This window comes from Odocoileus virginianus, chromosome 17, assembly GCF_023699985.2.
Source record: "Odocoileus virginianus isolate 20LAN1187 ecotype Illinois chromosome 17, Ovbor_1.2, whole genome shotgun sequence".
Lineage (NCBI taxonomy): Eukaryota > Metazoa > Chordata > Mammalia > Artiodactyla > Cervidae > Odocoileus > Odocoileus virginianus.
In genome coordinates this window covers 17,600,702-17,627,869 of record NC_069690.1, presented here as the reverse complement: position 1 = coordinate 17,627,869, position 27,168 = coordinate 17,600,702, and the positions used below count along the sequence as shown (strand labels likewise).

At 36.9% G+C, this 27,168-nt stretch overlaps 1 protein-coding gene across 9 annotated transcripts in view; it reads left to right on the top strand.

Annotated features, from left to right (window-relative positions):
• Positions 1-27,168, top strand: part of NF1 (neurofibromin 1) — a 233,396-nt gene that overhangs the window by 99,756 nt on the left and 106,472 nt on the right. For 8 of the 9 annotated variants that reach the window (XM_070478737.1, XM_070478736.1, XM_070478738.1 and 5 more), the window contains 15 exons: positions 577-700; positions 2,067-2,228; positions 3,369-3,618; positions 4,168-4,241; positions 4,469-4,552; positions 9,196-9,636; positions 10,021-10,160; positions 10,427-10,549; positions 11,208-11,291; positions 12,277-12,393; positions 12,967-13,148; positions 13,268-13,479; positions 16,739-16,900; positions 17,048-17,151; positions 24,535-24,670. In XM_070478737.1, coding sequence (XP_070334838.1) covers positions 577-700; positions 2,067-2,228; positions 3,369-3,618; positions 4,168-4,241; positions 4,469-4,552; positions 9,196-9,636; positions 10,021-10,160; positions 10,427-10,549; positions 11,208-11,291; positions 12,277-12,393; positions 12,967-13,148; positions 13,268-13,479; positions 16,739-16,900; positions 17,048-17,151; positions 24,535-24,670 — 2,395 coding nt within the window. The remainder of the gene's footprint in view (positions 1-576; positions 701-2,066; positions 2,229-3,368; positions 3,619-4,167; positions 4,242-4,468; positions 4,553-9,195; positions 9,637-10,020; positions 10,161-10,426; positions 10,550-11,207; positions 11,292-12,276; positions 12,394-12,966; positions 13,149-13,267; positions 13,480-16,738; positions 16,901-17,047; positions 17,152-24,534; positions 24,671-27,168) is intronic. The other variant, XM_070478732.1, reaches the window with a different exon arrangement.

Below are 27,168 nucleotides of genomic sequence, written 5' to 3'. Positions count from 1 at the left end.
TATTGGACAGTGCAGCTCTAGAGTAGAAATAAGCAAACTTTCTCTAAAGGGCCAAGTCGGCAATATTTTAGTTTCTGTGGGCCAGGTAGTCTCTTTTATAACTATTTACTTCTGCTCTTGGGACATGAAAGTAGCCATAGACAATGAATGAGTGCAGTGTGACCATGTTCCACTAAAACTTTATTTGCAAAGGCAGATGATGGACTGGATTTGGCCTGCAGGCAGTTGTTTGCTGACCCCTGCTCTAGAGCACTAGGTTTACATACAGTCTGTGCTGTACATCTGATCTGTAATTTTTCCTGAGTCCTCTGTGAGGATGAGATGCATGGATGAAGTGGTTGGGGGAGAAGAGGGCTTAGAAGTACTTTTTTTTTTTTTTAATGTAATCTGTATACTTCTTTTGATTATAGTGCTATTAACATTTTGATAATCATTTCTCTAAAATAAATCCTGGAAAGGAAGATAAGCTTCTCTAAACTTTGTCCATTAATAGAGAATGCCATTCTTTTATACTGACTTTATCTGTATTAGGTTTTTTATTGGCAATGCTGGTAACAGTGAACTTTGTTTCTGCAGCTCACAAATGCTTTTTTACATTTGCAAGAAATTAACTAGTCATCAAATGCTTAGTAGCACAGAAATTCTCAAATGGTTGCGGGAAATTTTGATCTGCAGGAATAAATTTCTTCTTAAAAATAAGGTAAGCAAAATGACATCTTTTGAAATGGAAGAATATTAGGAATAGTAATGAAAAGAGATTAAGGAAATGTTTATTAGCATCTTCAAGGGAAATGTACATGCAGAAGACAATGGCCGACAAATCAGCACTTTAAGTAAAAATTATTTTGAGCCGTTACCTTTAGTGCCACAATCCTGATAAAGTCTAGATGAGTTAAGCAGGATTCTGTGGGACAGAGCTAGGAGGAGTGGGGCCTTCTATAATCAAAGAAGACTGAGAAACAACATTTGCTGTCTCTGCTCTCAGGTTCATACATAAGACTTGAATCCGATGTCTAGGCTAGTCCAGAGAATGGTATCTATCTATCTATATAAAGAAGCTGAGGCAAAGAGACTGAGGGCCATAAATCTAGGTTTATTTATATTTCTGTGAGAAAGTTATTACCTCTTGAAGATATCAGAAGTTTTCTTCCTTAGGGTTGAGTGAAAAGTTTTGATTCTGAACTATTGAAGCCTGGTGACAGGATTTTGGGGGCTAGAGAAGAGCCTTAAGTTTCTGTTAACATGAAGTTTCTATAATCAGTCAATTAAAAAGTTCTGTTATGGCATAGCTTTAGGAGTACTTGACTCAGTAAATTTTTGTGCACTTCCGGAATGGATAAAGTCCGTGGGAAATCCCACATGTGTCTAACGCATGTGCTTTTCAGTGTGCCATGCAGCTAGTTGAATTTTCTGTTTAGAAATGAGCTAATGGTGAGTTGCATTTATTCATATCTGGCTTACCTTCGTCTGTTATTATAATAGAATTTGGCATTATGCCAAAGGTAAGGAACAAGATTGGACTTGAGCGTTTCATGCCCTTGCCTGTAGTATAATTCTCCACAGGGCAAGCATTAGTAATCCAGTAGTGAATCTTGTCCTCTGGTCAATGAAGTCACTCATACTTTGCATATATACCAGTGCTAATTCTAGTCCAGAGGAATTTAATCTCAAAAGAGTCAACTTCCAGTTATCCTGACCATATTGTATGAGAGGAAATCTTTGTTGTTTTTAACTGACTAAAAAGTACATTATATTTTTTGTGTAGTAGATTTATGTTGTTGGTGTTTAACTTGTGTCCATGTTAGACCTAGAAATCTTAATTTACATTTCTAGATCTGTTGATTCTGAGTATTTGAAGAGTGGAAAACTGAGAGGAGTTTCAGAGATATTGAGGAAACATTATTTGTACTACTGAGTTTCTAGAGAATGTTTTTCAGTGTGAGAGGAGTAGGAATGGGAAGGAGAGGTTTTCCAGGATAATCTCAAACAGAAAGGCAACTCATGTAAGTATTTATTTCTCTTGGCTATCAGTGCTTTGAAAAGGCTTACTTATTTTTCCTTTCTAGCAGGCAGATAGAAGTTCCTGTCACTTTCTCTTCTTTTATGGAGTAGGATGTGATGTTCCTTCAAGTGGAAATACCAGTCAAATGTCCATGGATCATGACGAATTACTACGTACTTGTGCTCCTGGAAGCTCTCTCAGGAAGGGGAAAGGAAATTCATCCATGGTAAGGGGCTTCTTTTGTAGTTTTCTTGTATCATCATCTGTGCTCTGTACTTTTTTTCTGAATTAACTTGGGTAAATTTCAACTAGGTAATACAGCATAATAAAGAACTGCTTAGCTTCTAGTTTTGTTACTGCTCTTTGTGGACATAGGCAAGTTACTAACTCATCTGTGTCTCAGTTCCTCAACTTTAAAAGGGGATAATTTCGGCTGCAGAGTTGTTGTGAAAATTAAGTGAGATTATGTGTAAATAGCACTGGATTGAGTATTTGACTCTTAAAAGCTATAACTGATAGCTATAATTATTATAACTCTCTATCCCACAAGAAAGATCATTCGTACCCCAGAAGTTTAAAAGTTCTATCAACTAAAAAAAAGTACAGATTTACGAGGAAAAAAAGCATTTTGCTTAATGTTATGCATTAAGTGTTTTCATGAGTTTTGTGTCCATAATTCCCTTTAAAAATAAATCATAATACTACTGAAAATGTCAGATCATTATAGAAGAATTTCTTTTGCAGACCAAAGCTTTCTTTAATCCCTATTTTACAATATAATCTTCAGTCAAAGGAAAACAACTACTCAACTGTGTGGTATTTTCTGTTGGTCTTAACTGCAGAATTTGCATGTTTGTTTTATAAATGAGAATTTCTCTATTTTGTGTCTTGAGAATATATTATCTGGAGCCCAGTATACCTTATACAGTGATGTTTAGTTCTTATTCATGTCCTTATTTCAGTCAGTTTGCAGTATGATTATTTAATTTCTTCCCTCTGGGTGGATAGAATTTCTTGTTACTTCCTCTTCTTCGTTCATTTTTGAGTGACTGAGAAGTGCATTATATTTTTCATTGAGTAGATTTATACTGTGCATATTTTCTTTGTGTTCATATTAGACTTAATCTGTATTTATGGAATCTGAAAAAATTGAACAGATACTAGTATTATGTTGTTCCAAATAATTTGAGTTTTCATTCAATCAAGGTATTTTGAGGTATAAAAATTCTGTCATGGTTAAAGGGGAAAAGCTCTTGTGGGTTATTGTATGTAGACATCTATGGTACACTGCTTGTTGAATTATTGGATTTTGTAAATAAAATTAGGTAAGTTGCAAATATTTGCCTCCCTCTCTTGATCCCACCAGGATAGTGCAGCAGGGTGCAGTGGAACCCCACCAATATGCCGACAAGCCCAGACCAAACTAGAAGTGGCCCTGTATATGTTCCTGTGGAGCCCCGACACTGAAGCTGTTCTGGTTGCCATGTCCTGTTTTCGTCACCTCTGTGAGGAAGCAGATATCCGGTGTGGGGTGGATGAAGTGTCAGTACACAATTTCTTGCCCAACTATAACACATTCATGGAATTTGCCTCTGTTAGCAATATGATGTCAACAGGTAAATCATGTATAATTTTTTTTTTTTACTCAGTCTACCTTGAATCACATACCTGAGTACTCTAGGAACATAGGAATGTATTTAAGATCAATACTTCTTTAAGTTAACAGGGCTCATTCAAATACCTTTCCTGAAATCCTTTTATTCACAAGGTAAGGTGAAAGTAAATAGTATTTGGAATAAGTTATTTTCTCACTGAATTTTTAATATGCCATATGCATTTGTTTAAAAACTGACAGTATAAATTGCTTTCAGTTACAGATTATACAATTTACTCTGCCTGAGCTGTATATAGTGAAGTTTCAAAAACATTAGCACATGTTAAGAGTAAGTATAGGTAGAAATAGCGATTTTAGGCCAAGGACATTGTGGAGACCACGTTAAATACCCCTTTCCTGTGAGGCTGGTAAAAGGAAGTGTGCAGCTTTACCATTTGAAGTATTCACTCCCCTCCTCCTCCTCTGCCTTTTGGGTTGGGGTTGCCACATTCTCCACTGGCAAGCAGGGCTTTTAAGTGCAATAGGCTGATTTGCTGTTGTCTTTGCTTAGGAAGAGCAGCACTTCAGAAAAGAGTGATGGCGCTACTACGGCGAATTGAGCATCCCACCGCAGGAAACACTGAGGTATGTCCTTAGCAACAGAAATCTCCTTTCCAGGCCCCCACCTGCAATTTTAGAAGCCTTGTGTTTTGTGCATGTGACCAGGAATAGCTTTTGAAGCAAAACTAAGATGTGTGCATATTATAAGTAGGATATTATAATATACACCAAATTTGAGACCTGTCTATTACTGATTGATTTTTAGCTCTAGGTTTAAGGTTGCTTTCAAGTGGTAATTGCTTTCATTTTAGGCTTGGGAAGATACACATGCAAAGTGGGAACAAGCTACGAAACTAATCCTCAACTACCCAAAAGCCAAAATGGAAGATGGCCAGGTGAGTTTGTGAAGTTGATTTTGTCTATTGATGGATCTGCTAAACATATGTATTGCATACACTTTAGTAATATTTTGTGAGTGACTCTTAGCATAATAAGTATGTAGATGTCTTAAGACTGATGGTTTAGTTGTGGTTTATCTAAACCTGCACTAAAATGGTAGCCACTAGACACTAGTCAAATTAAAATTTCACTCGTAATTAAATGCAGTTAAAATTCAATTTCTCTGTCATACAATAGCCACATGTGGAAATTGACTGCTCTCTTGGACAGTACAGATATTAAATGTTTCCATCGTTGCAGAAATACTGGACAGTTCTGAGCTAGAGATGATTTATGATAGAGATCATTCCTTTCCCCTCTTTTCTTTCTCTTTCTCCATGAGAGTATTTCACAGAATTTTCAGGAAAGGAGTGACAAAAGTAGAGAAAAAGAGTTAAAATTGAAACACTAGGTCTTACTGTTTTATTAAGTATTCTAATTAAGGGATCTGGTGGCCAGAAGATTGAGTCATAGGTTAAATGAAATTTTAAAATTTGAACGTTTCACTCATTAACTGTTATTATCTGTTACCCTGGAAATTAACTATCGATATTTCTGTATGTTTGATTTGTAATGGTCATATTGTTCTCATTATTACATGTTTTAGAAAAATTCATTTAGTCTCCCATTGTCTTTTTCTTGTCATGCTTAATTAGAATAAGAAAATTTACATTTTTGTGAAGCAAAAATCTGCACCTAATATTATTATTTGAAGAGGGACATGGGGCTTTAGAATGAAAGCTTTCTTTTTTTTGTGGCTGTTTTGTTGAGATATAATTCACATACTGTAAAATTCACGTGTTTAAAAATGTATAATTCAGTGGATTTTAATATGTTCAAAGTTGTGTAGCCCCCACCACAATTTGATAAAAACCCACACCCTTTAGCTGTCATTCCCTAACGTCCCTCTACACCTCTGCCCTTGGCCCTCAGCGGCCACTAAGCTACTTTCTGTCTACTTTCTGGAAAGTACAGACTTTCCAGTTCTGGACATTTCATATAAATACTATAATGCAATGTGTGGTCAATAGTGATTGATTTCTTTCACTTGGCATAATGCTTACAAGGTTTATTCATGTAAGTCAAAGCTTTTAAAAATAGATATTCTGTGTTGACTGTATTAGTCTATGATAAAAATATGTTAGTGGTGCCTTAAAAATGTATATGATAAGCTTCAGTTTCGGTTTTTTTAGTTAAACTTGCTTTGCATCTTTCACATCGTTTTTTTAAATTGTAGGATAACTTATATTTAAAAATATGTGTAAATTGAAGTGACAGTGCAAAATATTAGGAGATGAACATACTTGTGCAGTCAGCACCCACATCAAGAAAGAAATCATTACCAGCATCCCAGAAGCTTTCATTGTGCTCCTTCCAGTCACTAACGACCAAGAGTAACTAACCATTATCCTGTTGTTAAACATATATGAACAGAACAATAGAAGTATACTCTAATATCTGGCTTCTTTCACTCAACATAATGTTGTGAGATTCAGCCACACTATTCTGTGCAATTCTAGTTCACTTTTTGTTATTGTAATATTTTATTTATTCAACAGTCCTGAATTTAATTTTTCCTTTCTCTACCTTTTTGGCATCAGTTATACAAAGACTAGTTTGTGTTTTTTTTTAATTGGTTTATTTTATTTTAATTGAAGGATATTACAATATTGTTATTTTGAATAGTGCTGCTACTAACATTCTTATGTTAGTATGTGTCCTTTGCTGATCTTATAGATGCATAAAATTTTTTTAAATTACTATTTACTTGTTGTTTCCTAAATTTTTGAGCAACCTTCAATGAATCTCATTTAGATCTGTCTGTTGGTAAACCAACATACCAGGGAAGTTTCTCTGCTTTATTTATTAATCCTTCAGAAAGATTAGCTGCATCATCATCTTGGAATAGCATCTTGGATTGTATTCCTTAACAAGATGTTTCCTTTCTTGCAGACAATATCCAAATTAACTAATAGTTAATTAAAGGAGTAGCTGTTGAATTGATGTTTATGAATTATAGTTCCTTGACTAAGATGTTTATGGTAAATGGATACTACAGTAGCAAGATGTTGTTAGGGGTGAGATATAGCTCTGCCTATGAATTAATCTGAGCTAGCTCCTCTTCACATCCATATTCTTCACTATCAAAATCAGCCGTATTTTTTTCTGATTTTACACTAATCTGGAATCTACCACAGCTGACATCATCTGCACTTAGCTTATCATCAGCCATGTACCCATCGTGGTACCGAAGTTAAATTCAGTGATGCTGGATTGCCAGCAGCAAATAATTCATTTCCAGTAGTCTACCAAGAGAGTCCCCTGTGTGTGATACTACAAGATTCCTGAGATGCTTGTGCTGTTTGGGCAGCATTCATTTCCTCTGAAATATGTTCTGGATCTTCAGAGTGTGAATAGGCATGTAGCATTTGTATTTGGTTATCTACTGATGGCATTGACTCTGTTAAAAAGCAGGTCTTTTCCTGTTTCACTGCTTGCTAATAGGCTTTGGGAATTCCCTTAAGCAAAGGCCTGCTTGACTTCTGTTTCAAAGATCTGTATCACAACTACTTTTAAGAGGATTTTGAGCATGATCTTCTTTAAGGGCTTCAGCTCTGCAGTGTCTTCTGACTGACCTCTTGGCAGAGCTGCCAGCTGACTGTCTTGCGTTACTAGAGATCACCTCATTGGTAGATCCATTATTATGCTCACTGTTGCTTCCAGGACCACTGTTTCCATCTTCACGACTGTTGGCAGTTTTGTCAGAACTTCTTTGTTTGGATTTTCTTGTGTCTGAAAGCTGCTGTTGTATATATTTCATTCTTAGTGTAAGTTGCTTATCCATTTCGGTATCACTGCCTCCATTTTGATGAGTTTCACTATTATTTGAAGACCAGCTGCAGGTGTACAATGTGATGGAGCTGGTCTTCTGAGCTTTTCTTCCTCTTTCTTATTTTCAGTGGGAAGATAAGTATTTAATAAAGATGCAGAAGAGCTGCTTAGTTAGCTGAACCTTAGCTGCTAATATGCTATTCCATAATGCTTTAATTAACATCAGTGCCAAGTACAGTGTCTGTTCAGTACGAACACTTGGCTGAAGACCTGAAACCAGATTAAGGAGATGTCTAAGAGGAGCTGGAGCCAAATGCTTGATCAGTAAAGGAAATAAGTCATGTATATACCAACCACAGTGTTGCAGCTGTGCTGCAACCCATATGTATTCAGTATGCTAAGGATTCAGTCATCCTTCTGCTTCTAAAAAATCCAAAGTCACTTGATAGGGTTTGATGATCTCACTATGTAAATTCGGTCCATGTATATGCTTTACCCTACTGTTGCTTATAAGCCAGTCTGCAAGTTCTTCTTCAGTGGACTTTCTGTGTCTGATACCAGTGACTCATTATTGCATATATTGTTGAAGGTGTGAAGTTGATTCATTATCTTGAGCCCAACCAACCTCTTAGCCAAATGAGATCACATAAAGTACTTAAATGCAAGATCTAGACTTACTTTATTTTATCAAAGTATAATGTTGTATCCAATGGTTCTTTCACTGTGCTACACATTAAATCATCCATCCTGTGAACCCCACTCTCTTAATTCCTGACCAGGGAGCTTGCATAAATATCTGATAATGTAGGGCCAAAAAGGGACAGTGTGCTGCATGACAGCAGAGATACGTAGCCATACCCTAATACTAGATACAGCTGTAGTAAATCCATGTGCTGTAAGAAATGGCAAAGTTTTAAGAGTTCCACATTCAAAGCAATCATTCATGAGAGGTCATTTTCCCCACAGAATAAGCATAATGAAGTAAATGCAGTGGTACTTCTACATCATTCATAGCACAGATTGTTCCTAATATGTTGCTTCCTTAGGTTGATATATCCCCTATAGTAAGATGACTGTTATGCTTGTAGGCAGTATATAAGGGAAATTGAATTGGAAAAATTTATGCCACACACACAGTTTTCTTTCTCATCTCTACTCCATAAACTGAAAGGATCAGAATTCCTGGAAGATTCCTCCTCTGTCAGATTACAAATTCTTAATTACTTTTTTCTATTGATTTTATCATTCTGTACTCCTTCCTTACATTCTTTTCTATATTCAGTGGTTTTTCCACTTGCTTACTCTCGTCATGTGGGAATCTATGTTAATAGTACAGCGTTCACACAGCTGGATCCAGAGTATTTGAACTTGGGCAGTCACTAAGTTATTAAATGCACACCCTACTTGGTTAAAAACCTTCAAATGCTTATATTCCTTGAAGTAGCACAGATATTGCCTCTGTGTCTGGAAATTGATATAAGCAAATATTTTGAAAGTATGTTCCTTTCTGAACTGCAGTCCATCACCACCTTCTGTATCTGATACTGGATCCATATATTACTACCTTCAGTTCTGTAAATTAAGACTCTGTCCTCAAGCAGTGAGATACCTTGATGTGACTAGAAATTGCAGAGCAAAGACTTGGATTTTTTTTAATGTAAAAAAAAAATGTTCTCTTGTCACAGAAATGTTGGATAAAAAGTAATTTGTCAAGTCTCTCAACCAATTTAGGTTGAATTCATGCTTTCCATAAAAATTTTGTGTTTAGGCTGCTGAAAGCCTTCACAAGACCATTGTTAAGAGGCGAATGTCTCATGTGAGTGGAGGAGGATCCATAGATTTGTCTGACACGGACTCGCTACAAGAATGGATCAACATGACTGGCTTCCTTTGTGCCCTTGGGGGAGTGTGCCTGCAGCAGAGAAGCAATTCTGGCTTAGCAACCTATAGCCCACCCATGGGCCCTGTCAGTGAGCGCAAGGGTTCCATGATCTCAGTGATGTCCTCAGAGGGAAATGCAGACACACCTGTCAGCAAATTTATGGATCGGCTGCTGTCCTTAATGGTCTGTAACCATGAGAAAGTGGGACTTCAAATACGGACCAATGTTAAGGATCTGGTGGGTCTAGAATTGAGTCCCGCTCTTTATCCAATGCTCTTTAACAAACTGAAGAATACCATCAGCAAGTTTTTTGACTCCCAAGGACAGGTAAAGTGTTCTCTGTTTTATTTTTTACCCTTTCCTGTAAATAGTGACTCATTTGAAATAATGAAGCCTTTTTCTTTTAGGTTATTTAATTTTGATACTGGCATGGACTTTCACTTAGAATTTAAAAAGATAGATAAAAACATTGCAAAAAGGAGAATCATCTAATTCAGGAATTAGTTTGCTTTGTAGGGACTGTGGTGTGTGGGTTTGCCTGGGGTTAACAATGTCTTGGGCATGGATATGAGCATTTTTGTGTATCTATGTGCCTGTTTGAATATGTGCTCATGGGTGTATTTCTGCATGTGTATGACATTTACCTATGGTCTGTCTGCTGTGCATTGATTCTCAAATCAATCAATTCCCAATGTTTTGTTCTTTGTATAGGTTTTATTGACTGACACCAATACTCAGTTTGTGGAGCAAACCATAGCTATAATGAAGAACTTACTAGATAATCATACCGAAGGCAGCTCTGAGCACCTGGGACAAGCCAGCATTGAAACAATGATGTTAAATCTGGTCAGGTAGGCATTCTGTTGAAGTGTAGCAGGCACACATTGGCATTGGTAGTTAGCAGTAATTTGCCATCCTTTTCTTTTTTGCACCCAAATCAGGGTGTGATAATAAAGTAATTAGAAGTTATATATCTTCTTGTATGAGCAAAATGAAAATCTTATAATTTTTATGGTTACATTTAATCATTTTACTTAGTGGTTAAAGCATTTAGAAAACCTTTTCCTTCATTTATATCTGATCACTTTTTAAAAAAAATGCTTCTGTATCTAAATAGATATGTTCGTGTACTTGGAAATATGGTCCATGCAATTCAAATAAAAACGAAACTGTGTCAGTTAGTCGAGGTAATGATGGCAAGGAGAGATGACCTCTCATTTTGTCAAGAGATGAAATTCAGGTGAGTTCTCAAAGAGCAAAATAAAGTCTTGTAAATTTTACTATGTTTAGTGAAGTACAGAAAAATAGTGGTACTGGTTATCATGGGAAGCGGGAGAGGTGGAAAAAAAGTATTTTTGTGTGGTGGAAAAAAAGTATTTTTGTGTGTTTTTTTCCTTCAGATCATTTTAAATGTCCCAAAGCTTTGTGCCCATGATAGTGCTCCCTTTTTCTAAAATCATACTACACTTGAACTAAGAATTTGATTCTCTGTCCAACTGATAGCATTGTTGTTGTTCAGTCTCTAAGTCTTGTCTGATTCTGCAACCCCATGGACTGCAGCATGCCAGGCTCCTCTGTCCTTCACTGTCTCCTGGAGGTTGCTCACATCCTTGTCCATTGAGTCGGTGATGCTATCTAATCCCCATCTCATCTTCTGCTGTTCCCTTCTTCTTTCAAAGTCTTTAGCTAAGGGCTACGGTGGTAGATCAGTATACCAGTTGGTGTTTGTGCCCTTCTCTGTTAGATTTGTAGTAGCAATATCTCTTTTATGAAATTGTCTTATTGCCAGAGTGATTTGGCAAATTACTTGAATTATTACACTTTTAGTCATACAAGAATTTTTACGTGTGACTTTGAAAAAGCAGTTTCCTTTTTTCTTTTTCTCTCCCATTCTTTAGGAATAAGATGGTAGAATACTTGACAGATTGGGTTATGGGAACATCAAACCAAGCGGCAGATGACGATGTAAAATGTCTTACAAGGTAAAAAAAAGAGAGAGAGGAAAGAAAAAGACTTACATATTAGCAGGTTTACTCTAAGCATTAGTACTACTTATTATAGTTTGTGTACATATTAATTTATGTTGAAATTGTTTTTTGGGATATCAAGCTCTTGCATTTGGATTATTTAAAGATATTAGTCTTTATTGTTTCTTTTTAACTAAAAGATGTTCAGTAAAAAGTGAGAGAGTTGTTTGGAAAGTTTATGTTGTATATTTAGGAAAGATAGTCTACAATTGGAAAATAAGATATATAAGGCCTTAGATTGTTTTTATTTTTTGATTGGATAAAGATATTATTTGAAGAACTTAATTTTTTTGTGTCTTTCTGAAATGTAATTGCTTAAGTTTGCTCTAATGATAAATACTTACTGCCATGTATCAGAGATATTTAAACATTATGAATAGAGATATTTAAACATTATGAATTACATAATGGCTATTCACATATATTTCTTTGGCCAGGCTTGGTTCCACAGTACATGCTTTTAATTTAAGGTAGTGATTTTGCCAAGATTACTTTGTAGAAAGTTATTATTGCCCTTTGCCTAACTTGAAGTGCCTTTGTATTCTGGGCTCTGCATATTAGCTCATCAATTATTTGGGTTTTCATAGTAATTTGTTTAGGGCTTCCATTATAGCTCAGTCAGTAAAAAATCTGCCTGCAATGCAGGAGACCTGGGTTCGATTCCTGGATCAGGAAGATCCCCTGGAGAAGGAAATGGCATCCCACTCCAGTATTCTTGCCTGGAGAATCCCATGGATAGAGGAACCTGGCAGGCTATAGTCCATGGGGTCGCGAGAGTCAGACACGACTTAGTGACTAAAAAGAGAGAGAGAGAGAGTAATTTGTTTAATGAAATAGGTAGTTATTAAAGTTCATGTTTGTTGGGGAGATGTTTATTCAAGGGGAAGGTGAAGTGTAAGAACTTAAGCGATTTGTGGTCTTAAATTTTTTTTTTCCTCAGAGATTTGGACCAGGCGAGCATGGAAGCAGTGGTTTCACTCCTGGCTGGTCTGCCGCTGCAGCCTGAGGAAGGAGACGGTGTGGAGCTGATGGAAGCCAAATCACAGTTGTTTCTTAAGTAAATTTCAGTTGCCAGAAGTAAAGCCCCACACACAACAAAACGAAGTGTAATCGAAATAGCAAATGATTATATTTAGAAAATGGACCTCATTGCCTCATTATTATGACCATCAGCTGCTATCTCACAAAATACAGCACTTTCTTGAAGCAATAGTCCCTATTTAGGGCTAGTATAGGAAAACAGCTATGTTTTGTGATTTTTCTAGAAAATATAATTTGATCAATGAATTTTTATAGACAATAAAACCCAGATCACCTCATTAAGTCATTGTCTTAATTATTTGGACCACTAATTTTTATATTCTAAAAATTAAATGTGATACATTTAACCAGGAAACATTGCATCTATTTGGTACTTATGAAATATGTACTGGACTTTATCAGGATAGAATCATATTCAACACAGAACACTACCTAATGAGCTGTGCTAGCTGATTACTCCTAAGACTAGAGAGCAGCAGATGCTAGAGCCACTCGTGATGGACACGTGATGGTTTCAGAATGTCTGATTAGCTTTCTAAATGATGTGTGTGGCCTTCACAGGGTAAGGGTCAGTCTTTTTATTTCTCAGGTATTTCACATTGTTTATGAACCTTTTGAATGACTGTAGTGAAGTTGAAGATGAAAATGCACAAACAGGCGGCAGGAAACGTGGCATGTCTCGGAGGCTGGCATCACTGAGGCACTGCACAGTCCTGGCAATGTCAAACTTACTCAACGCTAATGTGGACAGCGGCCTCATGCACTCCATAGGTGAGATAAAATGAAAGGTTCATAGAGAAATTTAAAACCTAGAGAATTGGTATATAAGAAAAGTGAAATTACTTCAAAAAGGCAATGTTAGTAAATTTGCATCTGTCTGTCCACATCAGGTTTAGGTTATCACAAGGATCTCCAGACGAGAGCTACATTTATGGAAGTTCTGACAAAAATCCTTCAACAAGGCACCGAGTTTGACACACTTGCAGAAACGGTATTGGCAGATCGTTTTGAGAGACTGGTGGAGTTGGTCACGATGATGGGTGACCAAGGAGAGCTCCCTATAGCTATGGCTCTGGCCAATGTGGTTCCCTGTTCTCAGTGGGTAAGTTCATTGAGTTAAGAGGAGAAGAGCAGTGCCTGGCATAAAGCAGATGCTTCAGAATTCATTCAGTGAATTACTTTTAAATTGAAGTATGTATGCTCAGTCATGTCCAAGTCCTTGTGACTGTGGACTGTAGCCTGCTAGGCTCCTCTGTCCGTGGGATTCTCCCAGCAGGAATACTGGAGTGGGTTGCCGTGCCCTCCTCCAGAGGATCTTCCCAACCCAGGGATAAATTGAAGTATAGTTGATTTATAATGTTTTGGGTATACAACAAAGTGATTGAGTCATATGTATATGTGTGTGTATATATATGATTCATATATGTTTTTCAGATTCCTTTCTATTATAGGTTATTACAAGATAACTAGGTATAGTTCCCAGTGCTACACAGTAGGTCTTTGTTGTTTATCTATTTCATATATATTAATGTGTATCAGTGAATTGATTTAATCGCTAAAACTTTTAGAGCTAGAAAAGCTTCAGATATTATTTGAGTGATTTTCAGCTGTGGAAAGTGATTGGCTCTTCTAGCCCTCACAAGATTTCTTAATTATGAGGATCTTAACTTCTCGTATTTAAAGTAAAACTGAAACTCCTTTACCTGACCCACTGAAAAATTCTGTCTGAACACTCATCAAAGTAAAATTAAAACCACTGATCTTGTCTGGTGTCTTCATTTGGTAAATGAGATAGTTAGAGTTAAATCTCATATTAAGTTGTTAGTAATGCTAGAACTAGAATTCTAGGCTTGTGCCTGCTTACTACCTCTAGTTCAGAACTCTTTCTTTTTTTTGAATGTGTTACACAGTTTTTTAAAACTGTAACACTCTTATTTGCATTTGAAATTATGACTTTGCTTATTTTAAATACAAAAGACAGAATATGGCTATTTGGCACCTCTTAATAAAAATTTTTCTAAAACCGTATCATTTTTGCTAACAGACATGCTAAACATTATTGAGTTTGGGCTTCCCTGGTGGTTCAGACGGTAAAAAATCTGCCTGCAATGCAGGACACGTCGCTTTGATCCTTTGGATGGGAAGATCCCCTGGAGAAGGGAATGGCTACCTACTCCAGTATTGCCTGGAGAATTCCATGGACACAGAAGCCTAGCGGGTCACAGTCCATGGGGTTGCAGAGTCGGACATGACTGAGCAACCAACACTTTCACTTCATGCTAAACATTTGAGAAGGGTTGTCCCTCTTCATGTTAAAAAGCTGTTTAGTTTATACTGTACCAAAAGTTATTTCAGCTTAGTAAATTATATCTAATAAGGTAATCTGTTGTTGCCTGTAAATGTGTTTCTGCTTAAAAGCTTTAGGATCTTACTCTTCATACTTAAAGTGAAACTCAGATCCTTTACCTTGATCTGTAAGGCTCTGTCCAGCTTGGGCCTTGCCTCTTCTCTTACATCATCTTAGGCTGTTTTCCTTCTGGCTCACAAATTTGAATCACACTGGCCAGCAAACAGATTAAGCTTATTTCTGCTCTTGAGCACCCTTGCTGCTGGTGCTGCTGCCTACAGCACTTATTCCTTGGCCTTTTGTTATTCAAGTTTCAGGCCAGATTGCACCTTCTACTGAGGTTTTTTCTGGTCATCCAATCAAAACCACACCCACAGTCATTTTATTCAATTCCTTGTTATATTTCCTTTGCAGCATTTATTTACTGTGTGAAATTACCTTGTTTATTTGATTGCTTGTTTTCATTCCACCACAATGTGAAGTACATGAGAGCAGAGCCCGTGTCTGTGTTGTCCATTGCAGTAGCTCTGGGTCTTGGAGTAGAGCCTGACATATAACCATGACTTAGTAACTGATGGAATCTTACTTGTAGGGAGTTAGAAAAAGGAAGGTATTGAAATCCTCTTGAAGGCTAATGTTAGTTCACAAATCTTCATATATTTTGAAAATGGCTATTCTAAATTACCTTTTAGCACCTACCTATAATTAGTACTAAAAAGTCTCAGTAATTTTTTCAGTAAAAAAGAATCAAAGTCCAAGAAGCTTTAATCACTTTTTCTTTCAGTAAATAGTTTCTTACATGGTTTATATATGTATTTTTAAAATTCTTATTGGTTATCTGTTTTATGTTAAATGGACTTTTTTAAAAAGAGGACTTTTATATTAAGTCAGATCTATTATAGCTATATCTAAAGGAGAAAAAAATAAAAGATAACTTAAAAAATTTTTAAGTCTAGTTTGTAAATTTAAATTCTGATGCTTAAAGGTTTTTAGAATTTTACAGGGGAGGGATTAGAATGGAAAAAACATTTAGCACAGCATTCTAAAAATAGTTCTATTTTGTAACTAAATTATCTCTCATAATTATACTTGGCTTTAAAATGGAATCTAGTCAATTATGTATTATATAACTGTGGGAAGTATAGCAGAATATTGGGTCTTATTTGGCTTCCAATTATCTGTGGCTAAGAGTGTTAAATTTTTTTCCTTTACTTAAATAACAGACGATAGTAATCCTGAGACCAGACAAGAATTAGAGGAGCTACAGGCCATGATCCTGACTTTGTTGTTAGGCCATCTTATTCTGGCTACCTCATTCTCTGTAAATCTCTTCTCAACTTGTGTGGTTAAACAATGTTTTACAATCAATTCATTTTTCTTAAGTGTGCGAAAAATTCTTTACTGTGGGGAATTTTGAGGGTTATCATTTAGGTACCAGATGGGAATTAGTTTTGCATCCCCACCTTGTACATGCATCTGGCTAATCTCTTGGTTCTGAATGCACTGGTTAGGTCTTTTTCCTATCTTGCTATAAATCCTATAGTTTTTCCATTTTTGTTGTTTCTTTCCTAACGCATGATAAAAGTTTGCTGAGTCTCCCTGAGTACGGGAGAAAAGAACAGAGCTCCGTGGTCAGCACAGTCTTGTTTGTTCCCATTGATTCTCTAGGAAGATGATCTGCTCATGTTAGATTCTCTGTCATCATCTTCTATTTCTGCTTTCCCTTCATTATGTCACAGAATTTGAGCTGAATCCTGGATTTTTTTCTGTCAGGTGGTAAACCTTTGGCCTCTCTTACCTTCTTATCATTTAATCCTTAGAATTAATAGCTACTGAAGGTATACAGAAGTAGTCATTTATCATAGACAGATGTACATGGATAAATCCCAGGGGAAAAGTTAATCAGTCACCATATACCTCAATTCAACAGGTGGTTATCAGCTTTGAATTTGCCTTTCAGTTTCCTGCTTAAGGAAAAACTGTTTACACTAACACAATCTTACTCTGTTGTCAGGATGAACTTGCTCGCGTTCTAGTGACTCTGTTTGACTCTCGGCATTTACTCTACCAACTGCTCTGGAACATGTTTTCTAAGGAAGTAGAATTGGCAGACTCCATGCAGACTCTTTTCCGAGGCAACAGCTTGGCCAGTAAAATAATGACCTTCTGTTTCAAGGTTTGTATCCATTTATCTCTTTTGTGTGTGGGAATACAGAGGTATGCCAAACAGTGATTATGTACAGAATGTACAGAGCAGAATGTCTTTTTTAATGCAAAATGTTTGGAGCAGGCATGATAAATTCCTCCCTGTGTATTTCTTTAGGTATATGGTGCTACCTACCTACAGAAACTCCTAGATCCTTTATTACGGGTTGTGATCACATCCTCCGATTGGCAGCATGTTAGCTTTGAAGTGGATCCTACCAGGTTTGTCATCCTCTCACCTGTAACAGTGCTCCATTTTTTTCATTACCACTACCTGAGGCAAAGCCCTCATAATTTCTCCCCTTGATTCTTTAAAAGTTACACACAAATACATTTTTCTTAAAGAAAATCACTAATAACATTTAAGGTATCTTTGACTATCACCTTTAGAGACAGCACTGTTACTAGTTATGCTGTTCTGTCCTTTTTGTAGTGTACTTGCATGTATGTATTTCTAGTTGTAGAAACTACATTACAATGTGAGCACTTAATATAAATGTAACATTATATATGTGGTTTTGCAACTTTTTTTTTTAACATAACCTTGTGTCTTATTAACATCATTGTCAGTGTAGAGAGATTATGAATCTTATTCTTTTTAACTGCTGTGTAATATCTTGTTTGGCAATATCATAATTTATTTAGCCAATGTCATATTAATTCCATTGACTTTTGTAGTAACTTTCTAATTATTATCCTAGCATTTTTTTTTTTTTAATTTGCAGGTCATTTGCTACAGGACCTATTCTGAAACCTAAATTTTTTTGGTCCCTTTTTTCTCAGAAACCATCAGTTGTTCGAAACTGACTGCAAGAAAAAATACAGTCATCTGACTATAATCTATATCACTGCTTGTCATTCTTTCATGTCATCTCTGTTCTTTAACTGCAGTGAAATATGCACATGTTACACATTTTTAAAGTGACTTGACACGTGGGGCTCATTGGGATTAGAATTGCTTAATAAGTAATATTCCCTTTTTCCCACCCAAGTTCAAAACCAGAAGGGCAGAGAGAGAAAAGGTGGGAGGGAAGCACCCAGCAATCAACTCTTTCCTTTATTTCTGATAAAAATGATTAAAAAGTGGGGCTTTAGATCGTGTACACGCAAGATACATATAGGCTTGCTAATACTTCACCTTGAATTAGAATCATCTTCCCTATCTTTTGCACAGCTGGGTAACTACAGGCATGCATTACAGAGGCTGGCAAGCTTTTTATTGAAAGTGGAGAGAAGACCAGAACATATCTTTTCTGTAGGCAGACAAAATTAGAATGGAGTGGATGGCACTGAACTGAGAATACTTGACTCTTTTTTTTTTTTTTTAATCCATCTCACCATTCCTCCTGTAATGAGGAGTTACTTGGGAGAAGGGAAAGAGTCCAAGGGGTAATACAAGGTGCATTTTTAAAACCACCATCTCTGTGAAGCTTTCTACCTGTCCCCAAGTGCCACCCATATACACAGACTACACATGAACAAAGAAACAATCTCTCTTTCATGTTCTGCACCATCATTGTAACATTGAGTTGTGATGATGTATTTTATGAGTTTATCTTCCCCTGGACTGTTGGCTCTTTTACATTTCATATGTCTTTATGTCTTTCTGTGAGTATTTAATGTATCTGGCTTATAGTTGACATTTCATAAATATTTGTTGAATGAAATTTTAGACTGTGATGTTATGCTTGGTTTTTCTAAGCCACATCTTTTGTCTTTCAGCTAGGACCCTAAAAATTGTTTTATTTTTTATTTTCAGGTTGAGAGCTTCTTGATGGTTTCTCTTCCTAAATAGTTTTATTTGGCAACTTTGTATCAGTTGGTGTTTTGGGCTTTGCCTCTGCTGAAGTGTCAGCTATAGTAACTAATCAGCTCTGTCACCTAAATTAACCAGTTATTGTTGAAATATTTCAGTAGTTGTAGTTTAAATCTTCGAAGCAATGTTCTTTTAATGTCCTCTTGTATTTTGTTACCTTTAAGCAATTTTACTTTCTAAAGGGTAAAAAATTACTTAGTGAACTAACTGCCTGAAAGAAATCTCCTGTACTAGGTAAATGCTTTGGTACAGAGAAGAGAACTAGATTACAAACTTCCTATATTCAGGTTACTTAAAAATCAAACTGATATTTTTCTGACATGTGGAGAGCTTAGAAGTTGAAACTCCTATGTTCACAACAAGAAAAAGTTGAAAACAGAAAATCAGCAAATCGTCTTAGATTGATCAGAGAATTGAAGGGCAACCCCCGCCCCGCCTCCAATAAAGGGAAAACACTAGAGTGACAGCCAAATTCAGAGAATCCCATCTTACAGTGAGAAACTACTGCTGGAGTCAGTAACTGGTAGGAATGCTTAGACTGTAATTGACAAATTGCTTGAGGTTGAGTGTGGATTAGTTTAAGAATGAAAACTCTAGGGCGCCCTCTGTCTGCGGCACCCACACTTTGTGAGTTTGATCTCTAGAAACTCTTCCAGAGTCTCATGCTGAAGATGGGAGAAAAGTCCCTTTATGCTCTGGGAAGGGAAGGGGGAATAGTAACCATTTTGGAATATGCCCATAGTGTTCTGTTCTCTCTTACAAAGGCCTGCCTTTGAGGGAAACTACGAGAGCCTAACCTGACCTGTAGGATGGGTAGCTACCCAACTCCAGCCTCCTCTAGCCTTCCTAACTCACCTAAGAGGAGAAAAATAGCTAAGAAATTCTTCTGAAGGTCACAGCCCAGTGACTCTGGCCCAAGAAAATAATGGAGATATAAGCATAAGGTTGTAGACTGCTTCCCCTCCCCAGGACCTCACTACTACATCAATAGGACTCCAAGGTATTAATAGTGGGTTACAATAGAAAGCTGCAAAACAGACACTCTAAGAAGAAATTCCTAAGGAAACCCAGACGATTAGGAGATAAAACTAAGGACACTGGAAGAAATCAACACCTACAGCAAACATGAAACATAAAACACAACCCAAGTCCTAGCCAGATTAACATAGAACCTTCCACTAAAGACTTCTTTATCTCTGCTCCTGCTACCCAATATGTCTTGAATCTTTTAACAAAAAATTACAAAGTCTACTAAAAAGCAATAAAAATCATAGTCTGGAGAGACAAAGTCTAGTTCCTAAGTATAAGAACTAGATTCAGATGTAACAGATTTTGGGATTAGCAGATTAGGAATTTAGAATCACTATAATTAATATGCTAAGGGCTCTAACCGAAAAAAGTGGATTAGATGCAAGAACAGGTAGGTGATTTAAATAGAGAGATGGAAACTCTAAGAGTCTAAAGGAAATGCTAGAAATCAAGAACATTGTAATAGAAAGGGAAAATGCCCTCAGATGGGCTTTATCAGTAGATTGAACACAACTGAGAAAAGAATTAGTGAGCTTAAAGATATGTCAGTAGAAATTTTGAAAACTGAAATGCAAAGAGAAAGAAAAACTTAAATGAAAGTAGATCTTATCAGAGTGTGTGGAAGGTAGTGAAATGTAATATTTAGAGCATTAAATGCATATATTAGAAAATGAAGACCTAAAATGAATGGCCTAAACATTCACCTTAAAAAACTAGAGAAAGTTCAGTATAAACCTAAAGCAAGCAGAAGGAAAGAAATAAAAATTAGGTTAGAAATCAATGAAATTAAAAACAGGAAACCAATAGGATTTTAAAAAAGCTGATTGTTTGAAAATCAGAGGGAAATTTTTTTATACACACAAACACTTAAATAATTGAATACGAAGCTTCATTATAGATCAGAATTAATGGAATAGGCAATGAGTTATCATTGGCATGTGAGAAGCAGGAGGGCTTAGATCTTTTAGAGGAACATTTGAAAGAGTCTGAAGCATACCTGCTGTTGGTATGCTGTTTTTTTTTTCATTAAGACAGTTCCCACAAAGACAAGAACTAGACAAGAATGTCAAGGTTTCTAAGAATCTCTTCTGGCCCTGTTAATAAATTGTGAATTTTTTCTTCCATACTACAAAGCTCCTATGCCCTCCATATTTCATATTCTACTTATTGTTGTAGCTTCTTAAGTGATTTCCCTGCATAAAAGTTGCCATATTTAGCGCAATCTCTTTTTAGTTCTCATGTATCCCAAATTCGTTTTCTTCCTCTGGCTTCCTGGCAACCTTTGCCATGTGAATTAATCACGTCTCTCTCTGGTTTGCTACTTTTGTCTTTTATATTGTTGAATAATTGTACTTGTTACTTGGTGTGTACTTGTCTTTCCCCTCTTTGAGAAACTCAAAGGCCATTTACTGTTGAATCCTCAGCATGTGGCCTTAAGATGGCAAATAGTAGATGCGTGGTAAATGTTTATTGGATTGAATTGAGTGCTTGCCCTGCCTTCCACTTTCTGAACTGCCCTTACTTCTCTTTGCCTGTGCAAATGCTCTCCCTTCTCTCGAATTCACCTAGTCCGTGAAATCTTTCCTGCCCATAGTCTACATTCATTTCCAAACTCTTACTGTATCCTTATGCCGCACTACATGGTGAGCTGCAGGGGATCTGGAGTGGTGATTTCAGTCTCCCAAACTTTTATGTAATACGTAAACTAGTATAAATAGGACATTACTAGTTAAGAGATTGACAGCAAGCATTTACTCAGTGATTGTTTTGGTAAGGTGCCTTGCTAGTTTTTAAGAGGACAAAGATGAATACATCCTTCAAGGAGCTTACAGTTTTGTAGGGGAGATAAGGCATATAACAAGTGGCTAAGTACTGACTTGCACAGGGAATGTGTTCTGAAGAGGGCAGATGACACCCGTTGGGCAGCTCTAGTAAAGGTGTGTGGACCGACAGCCGCCTGGTGAAATTTGCTCTGCTGTGGTGCTGTGCTTGGTTGCTCAGTTGTGTCCGGCGCTGCGACCCCACTGCCTGTAGCCCACCAGGCTCTTCTCTCCATGGGGATTCTCCAGGCAAGAATGCTGGAGTAGGTTGCCATGCCCTCCTTCAGGGCAAGTGAAAGTCGCTCAGTTGTGTCTGACTGTTTGTGACCCCATGGACTATAGAGTCTGTGGAATTCTCCAGGCCAGAATACTGGGGTGGGTAGCCTTTGTCTTCTCCAGGAGATCTTCCCAACCCAGGGACTGAACCCAGGTCTCCTGCATCGCAGGTGGATTCTTTACCAGCTGAGCCACCAAGGAAGCCCATGAATACTGGAGTGGGTAGCCTATCCCTTCTCCAACGGATCTTCCCAACCCAGGAATCTTAACTGGGGTCTCCTGCATTGCAGGTGGATTCTTTACCAACTGAGCTATCATGAATCTTCCCAATTTAAACCTCATGAAATAGGCATTATAATTATTCCTGTCTAATTGATGAAAAAAGTTGCACCTCAGAGAAATTAAGTACCTTGATCAAGGTCAGTAAGTGGTAGAGCTGAAATTTAAAAGTAGTTAAGTCTGCCTTCTGAACATCTGCCTTTAATCACAGCCCCAAGACTTTAGAATCATATAGAAGAGGGACTTCCCTGGCAGTGCAGTGGTAACTCCATGCTTCCACTGCAGGGGGCGTGAGGGAACTAAGATCTCACTTGCTGCATAGGGCGGCCAAATAAATAAATAAATTCAGTTCAGTCACTCAGTTGTGTCCGACTCTTTGCAACCCCATGGATGCCAGCACTCCAGTCCTCGCTGTCCATCACCAACTCCCAGAGTTTACTCAAACTCATATCCATTGAGTCAGTGATGCCATCCATCCATCTCATCCTCTGTTGTCCCCTTCTCCTCCTGCCTTCAATCTTTCCCAGCATCAGGGTCTTTTCAGGTGAGTCAGTTCTTTGCATCAGGTGGCCAAAGTATTGGAGTTTTAGCTTCAGCATCAGTCCTTCCAATGAATATTCAGAACTGATTTCCTTTAGGATGGACTGGTTGATCTCCTTGCAGCCCAAGGGAGTCTCAAGAGTCTTCTCCAACACCACAATTCAAAAGCATCAATTCTTTGGTGCTCAGCTTTCTTTGCAGTCCAACTCTTCACATCCATACGTGACTACTGGAAAAACCATAGCTTTGACTAGATGGACCTTTGTCAGTAAAGTAATGTCTCTGCTTTTTAATATGCTGTCTAGGTTGGTCATAACTTTTCTTCCAAGAAGTAAGCATCTTTTAATTTCATGGCTGCAGTCACCATCTGCAGTGATTTTGGAGCCCAAATAGATAAAGTCTGTCACTGTTTCCACTGTCTCCCCATCTATTTGCCATAAAGTGATGGGACCAGCTGCCATGATCTTAGTTTTCTGAATGTTGAGTTTTAAGCCAACTTTTTCACTCTCCTCTCTCACTTTCATCAAGAGTCTCTTTAGTTCTTCTTCGCTTCTGCCATAAGGCTGGTGTCATCTGCATATCTGAGGTTATTGATATTTCTCCCGGCAGTCTTGATTCCAGCTTGTGCTTCCTCCAGCCCAGCATTTCTCAGGATGTACTCTGCACATAAGTTAAATAAGCAGGGTGACAATATACAGCCTTTACGTACTCCTTTCCCTATTTGGAACCAGTCTGTTATTCCATGTCCAGTTCTAACTGTTGCTTCCTGACCTGCGCACAGAGTTCTCAAGAGGCAGATCAGGTGGTTTGGTATTCCCATCTCTTTAAGAATTTTCCAGAGTTTGTTGTTGTCCACACAGTCAAAGGCTTTAGCATAGTTAATAAAGCAGAAATAGATATTTTTTTTGGAACTCTCTTGCTTTTTCGATGATCCAACAGATGTTGGCAATTTGATCTGTGGTTCCTCTGCCTTCTCTAAATAAATTACCTTAAATAAATAATAATAAACAAATTACCTTAAAAAAAAGTCTTACAGAGAATTAGCAACGCTAATTGGATGTGGGGAATAATGGACTACTGCAGACAATAGTGACATCAGCAGTTCCTGAACGACGTGATTGAAGCAGTAATGATACCATTGACAACATGGGGAACTCAGAATAAGGCGTATAAGTAGAAGGAAAAAGTCAGCTCATTTTGAGCAAACTAAGTTTTAGGTACAGACAGTAGAAATACCTAGAAGTTAGAGATATCAGGCTGGATATGAAAGGAGGTTCAAAATAGGGCCTGAATGGTCCCAAAATATTGAAAGCATGTCAACTTTACTGAAGTCATGGGAAATAAAATGTGAGATGCCCTCTCCTATTAGATGGACAAAAAAAATTTTTTTAATTAAAAATCATGTATTAAGTTTGTGAAATATAGGAGGATAATTGGGCTTCCCAGGTGACATAGTGGTAAAGAATCCACGCCATTACAGGAGATGCAAGAGACGTGGGTTTGATCCCTTGGTGGGGAAGTTCCCCTGGAAGAGGGAATGGCAATTCACTCTGGTATTCTTGCCTGAAAAATCCCTTGGACAGAGGAGCCTGGCAGGCTACAGTCCATGGAGTTGCAAAGATTAGGACATAACTTAGTGGCTAAACAACAATAAGAGTTTTTATACACAGTTCTCAAAATTGCCTTTTTTTTTTTTGAAAATAATTGGTTTGTTGAAATCAGGATTCCAGAAAAATCTCAACATTGCATTTAGCTGAATATCTCTTTAAGGAGTCTTTTTTGAAGAGTATGTCTGTTAGTTTGTTTGCTTTTAACTGGTTTTGCTTTTTTTTTTTCTCTTGGTAGGTTAGAACAGTCAGAGAGCCTTGAGGAAAACCAGCGGAACCTCCTTCAAATGACTGAAAAGTTCTTCCATGCCATCATCAGTTCCTCCTCCGAATTTCCCCCTCAACTACGAAGTGTGTGCCACTGTTTGTACCAGGTATGCTTGAGGTTAGAGATTACCATTATTAATCCACAGCTACATTTAAAAGAATGCTTTACCAAAGAGGGGTTTAGCTGCTAAACCAGCTGCTGATAATGGGTGATTGATAATACTGAATCAGTTTGGATGAATAATACATTAAGAATTGTTTAAATTGGCTTTAAAAATACAAAGTAGTTTAATGGGGTACTTTAAAAATAATACGTTTTCCTTGCATTGAGAACAAATTTAAAATGCACCTATCTACTGGGTATAGTAGATATGATTGAAGATAGATATGTTACACAGTTTTTGTTGCTGATTTTATCTTTTACCTGAATTACTCATGGGGTCTTTCACATACGAGGTCAGTCTCTTCCCTTGCTTTTTGTTTTGTGAAATGCTTAATCTCTGATTTTGATTTCTTCTCTTAAATTAAATTAATTTCTTTAATTAATTTCTTCTCTTAAATTAAACTCTATTGGGTTTGTGTCAGGTTTCCCCAGGACAGGCTGATGTTTATTTTATATAGAATGCTACTTATATTGCATCATCATTCACATCCAGTTATTAGTCTTTCCAACACTAGAACTGCAAGTAATGCTTCTGAGTTCAGATGTTCACAGTCATCCCCTACTTGCTGAGGAAATTACACCTGTGTTCTATTATGGCTTCCACGATGTTTTTGATTGGCATATGCAGCTTCAGAAATGGTTTAATCACTCCAAGAGAGATTAGTGCAGATCCACATTAGCCTGTTAAAACTGTGATTCTGGAAGAAACATTAATGGGTCTGGAGTTTGGGACAAGGTCAGGTGTAGGAGAAAGAATTTATGCATTTACCAAAACCCACGCCTTTTGTGTCTTTTTCTTTGCAGAGTTATCCCCAGCCATTTGTTTTTAGCACAGGGCTTCAGTTGCTTGGAGACATTAGCAAGATCAGTGAAATCATCATTTTAAAAACCTGTTTCAGGCTGCTCTGTGTGAATTTTCCCCCCCGTTGCTATTTATAAAGATGTATCTGCTGTATCTATAAAAAAAATGTTTCATCATATTCATAGATGATGAAAAGCATACTTAGCATTAAAACTCTCTTAATTTAATTTATCATGACTTTTCCTGCCTTTTTCAAAATAGCTTGAGGAAGCTTAGGAGAGCCCCATATTTGTTTTGCAGGTAGTTAAAGCTGAGACCAGAGGGTAGTTTATAGTATGAAATCTAATTCAGTAAATAACATCTTATGTTTGGGTATTATTCAGGTATCTCTTTAAGTCCAGTTCAGTCCTTCTTCTGTTCATAAAACTAGGCAGACAAGAAATGGTAAGCACATGTTAAAAATAGTCTGGACCAACTTCTTGGTTGGCCTAATAATAACTTTTCAGAGAGCAAACGAATTTCTAACGTGGCAGTGGCTTTGACTTTAGTTGGTTAAAAGTGATTGAGTACTGACCACCTGGTTACATATATGGTCTAGTAGATTTTAGTAGAAATTCTTCATGTAGTTGTCTCCCTAAGAGAAAAAGTTTTGTATCATTAGCAACCTTGGAAAAGGAAAAAGAACTAAGTGCTTGTCACTTAGTAAGTACTTAGGGAATATCTAGTGAAGGAATAAATTACCCAATTCTTCCCACCCAAGTAAACAAGATTCTTGCCAACTTTCATAGTTAGGAAGGGAAGGAGGTAGTAAAAATAATGCAGAAAATAAAGCCAGGTGATAATTGGTGGCTTATTAAAATACCACTATGTGTTGTGCTTTTTAAAACATTCCATAATACAGTATCCCATATTACAACAGACCCGAATCATTATATTAAAATTTCACATACAATTATTCTTCTTAAGAATATTGTTTAAATGTTAGTTCGTTTTTTGGAACTGTTGGATAAACTTATTATTGGAATGTACAGTACTATAGAGGATAGATATGCTATGTTATTTATAAATAAGGGTTTGTTTTTTAATAAGTGACTGATAATGAGAAATTTTATATTTGCTAATTAAAAAAGAAAAATAAACTTAGATCTCAAGATATTCTTTCATTGAGTTTCCTTGCAAATGTAGTTTTCCCTTTAGTTTGCTCTTATTTTTATTCATCTTCCATCTTCTGGGTTTTCTTTGCCTTTTCTTTTGACTTTGGCAGTAACATAATGGTACCTTTGTACTTTTATGATCTGCTGGGAGGGACAGTAGTCCATTGTTTTTTTTCCCTCTAGTAAATATGTCTCCTGCTTTGGGACCTGCTAGGGAAAATTTGAAAGCTATGTGAGTACATTGCTAGCTAATAAATTTCTCTGAGCTCTAGGTCTTTTTACTGGAGTTAGTATTTTTGACTTTTAAACCTTTTTAAAATCATGCTTTACCTAGCTCTTTCATTTTATATGCCTCCTTACTTAGTGGTCTGGGTTAAGGTTATATCGGAATGGCCATGTGTTAGATTTATAACTGAGACTTTTTTTCATGTGTTTATTTCCACTTTCATCCTGATAGTTTTGGAATAATGAGAAAGTATTCCCAGA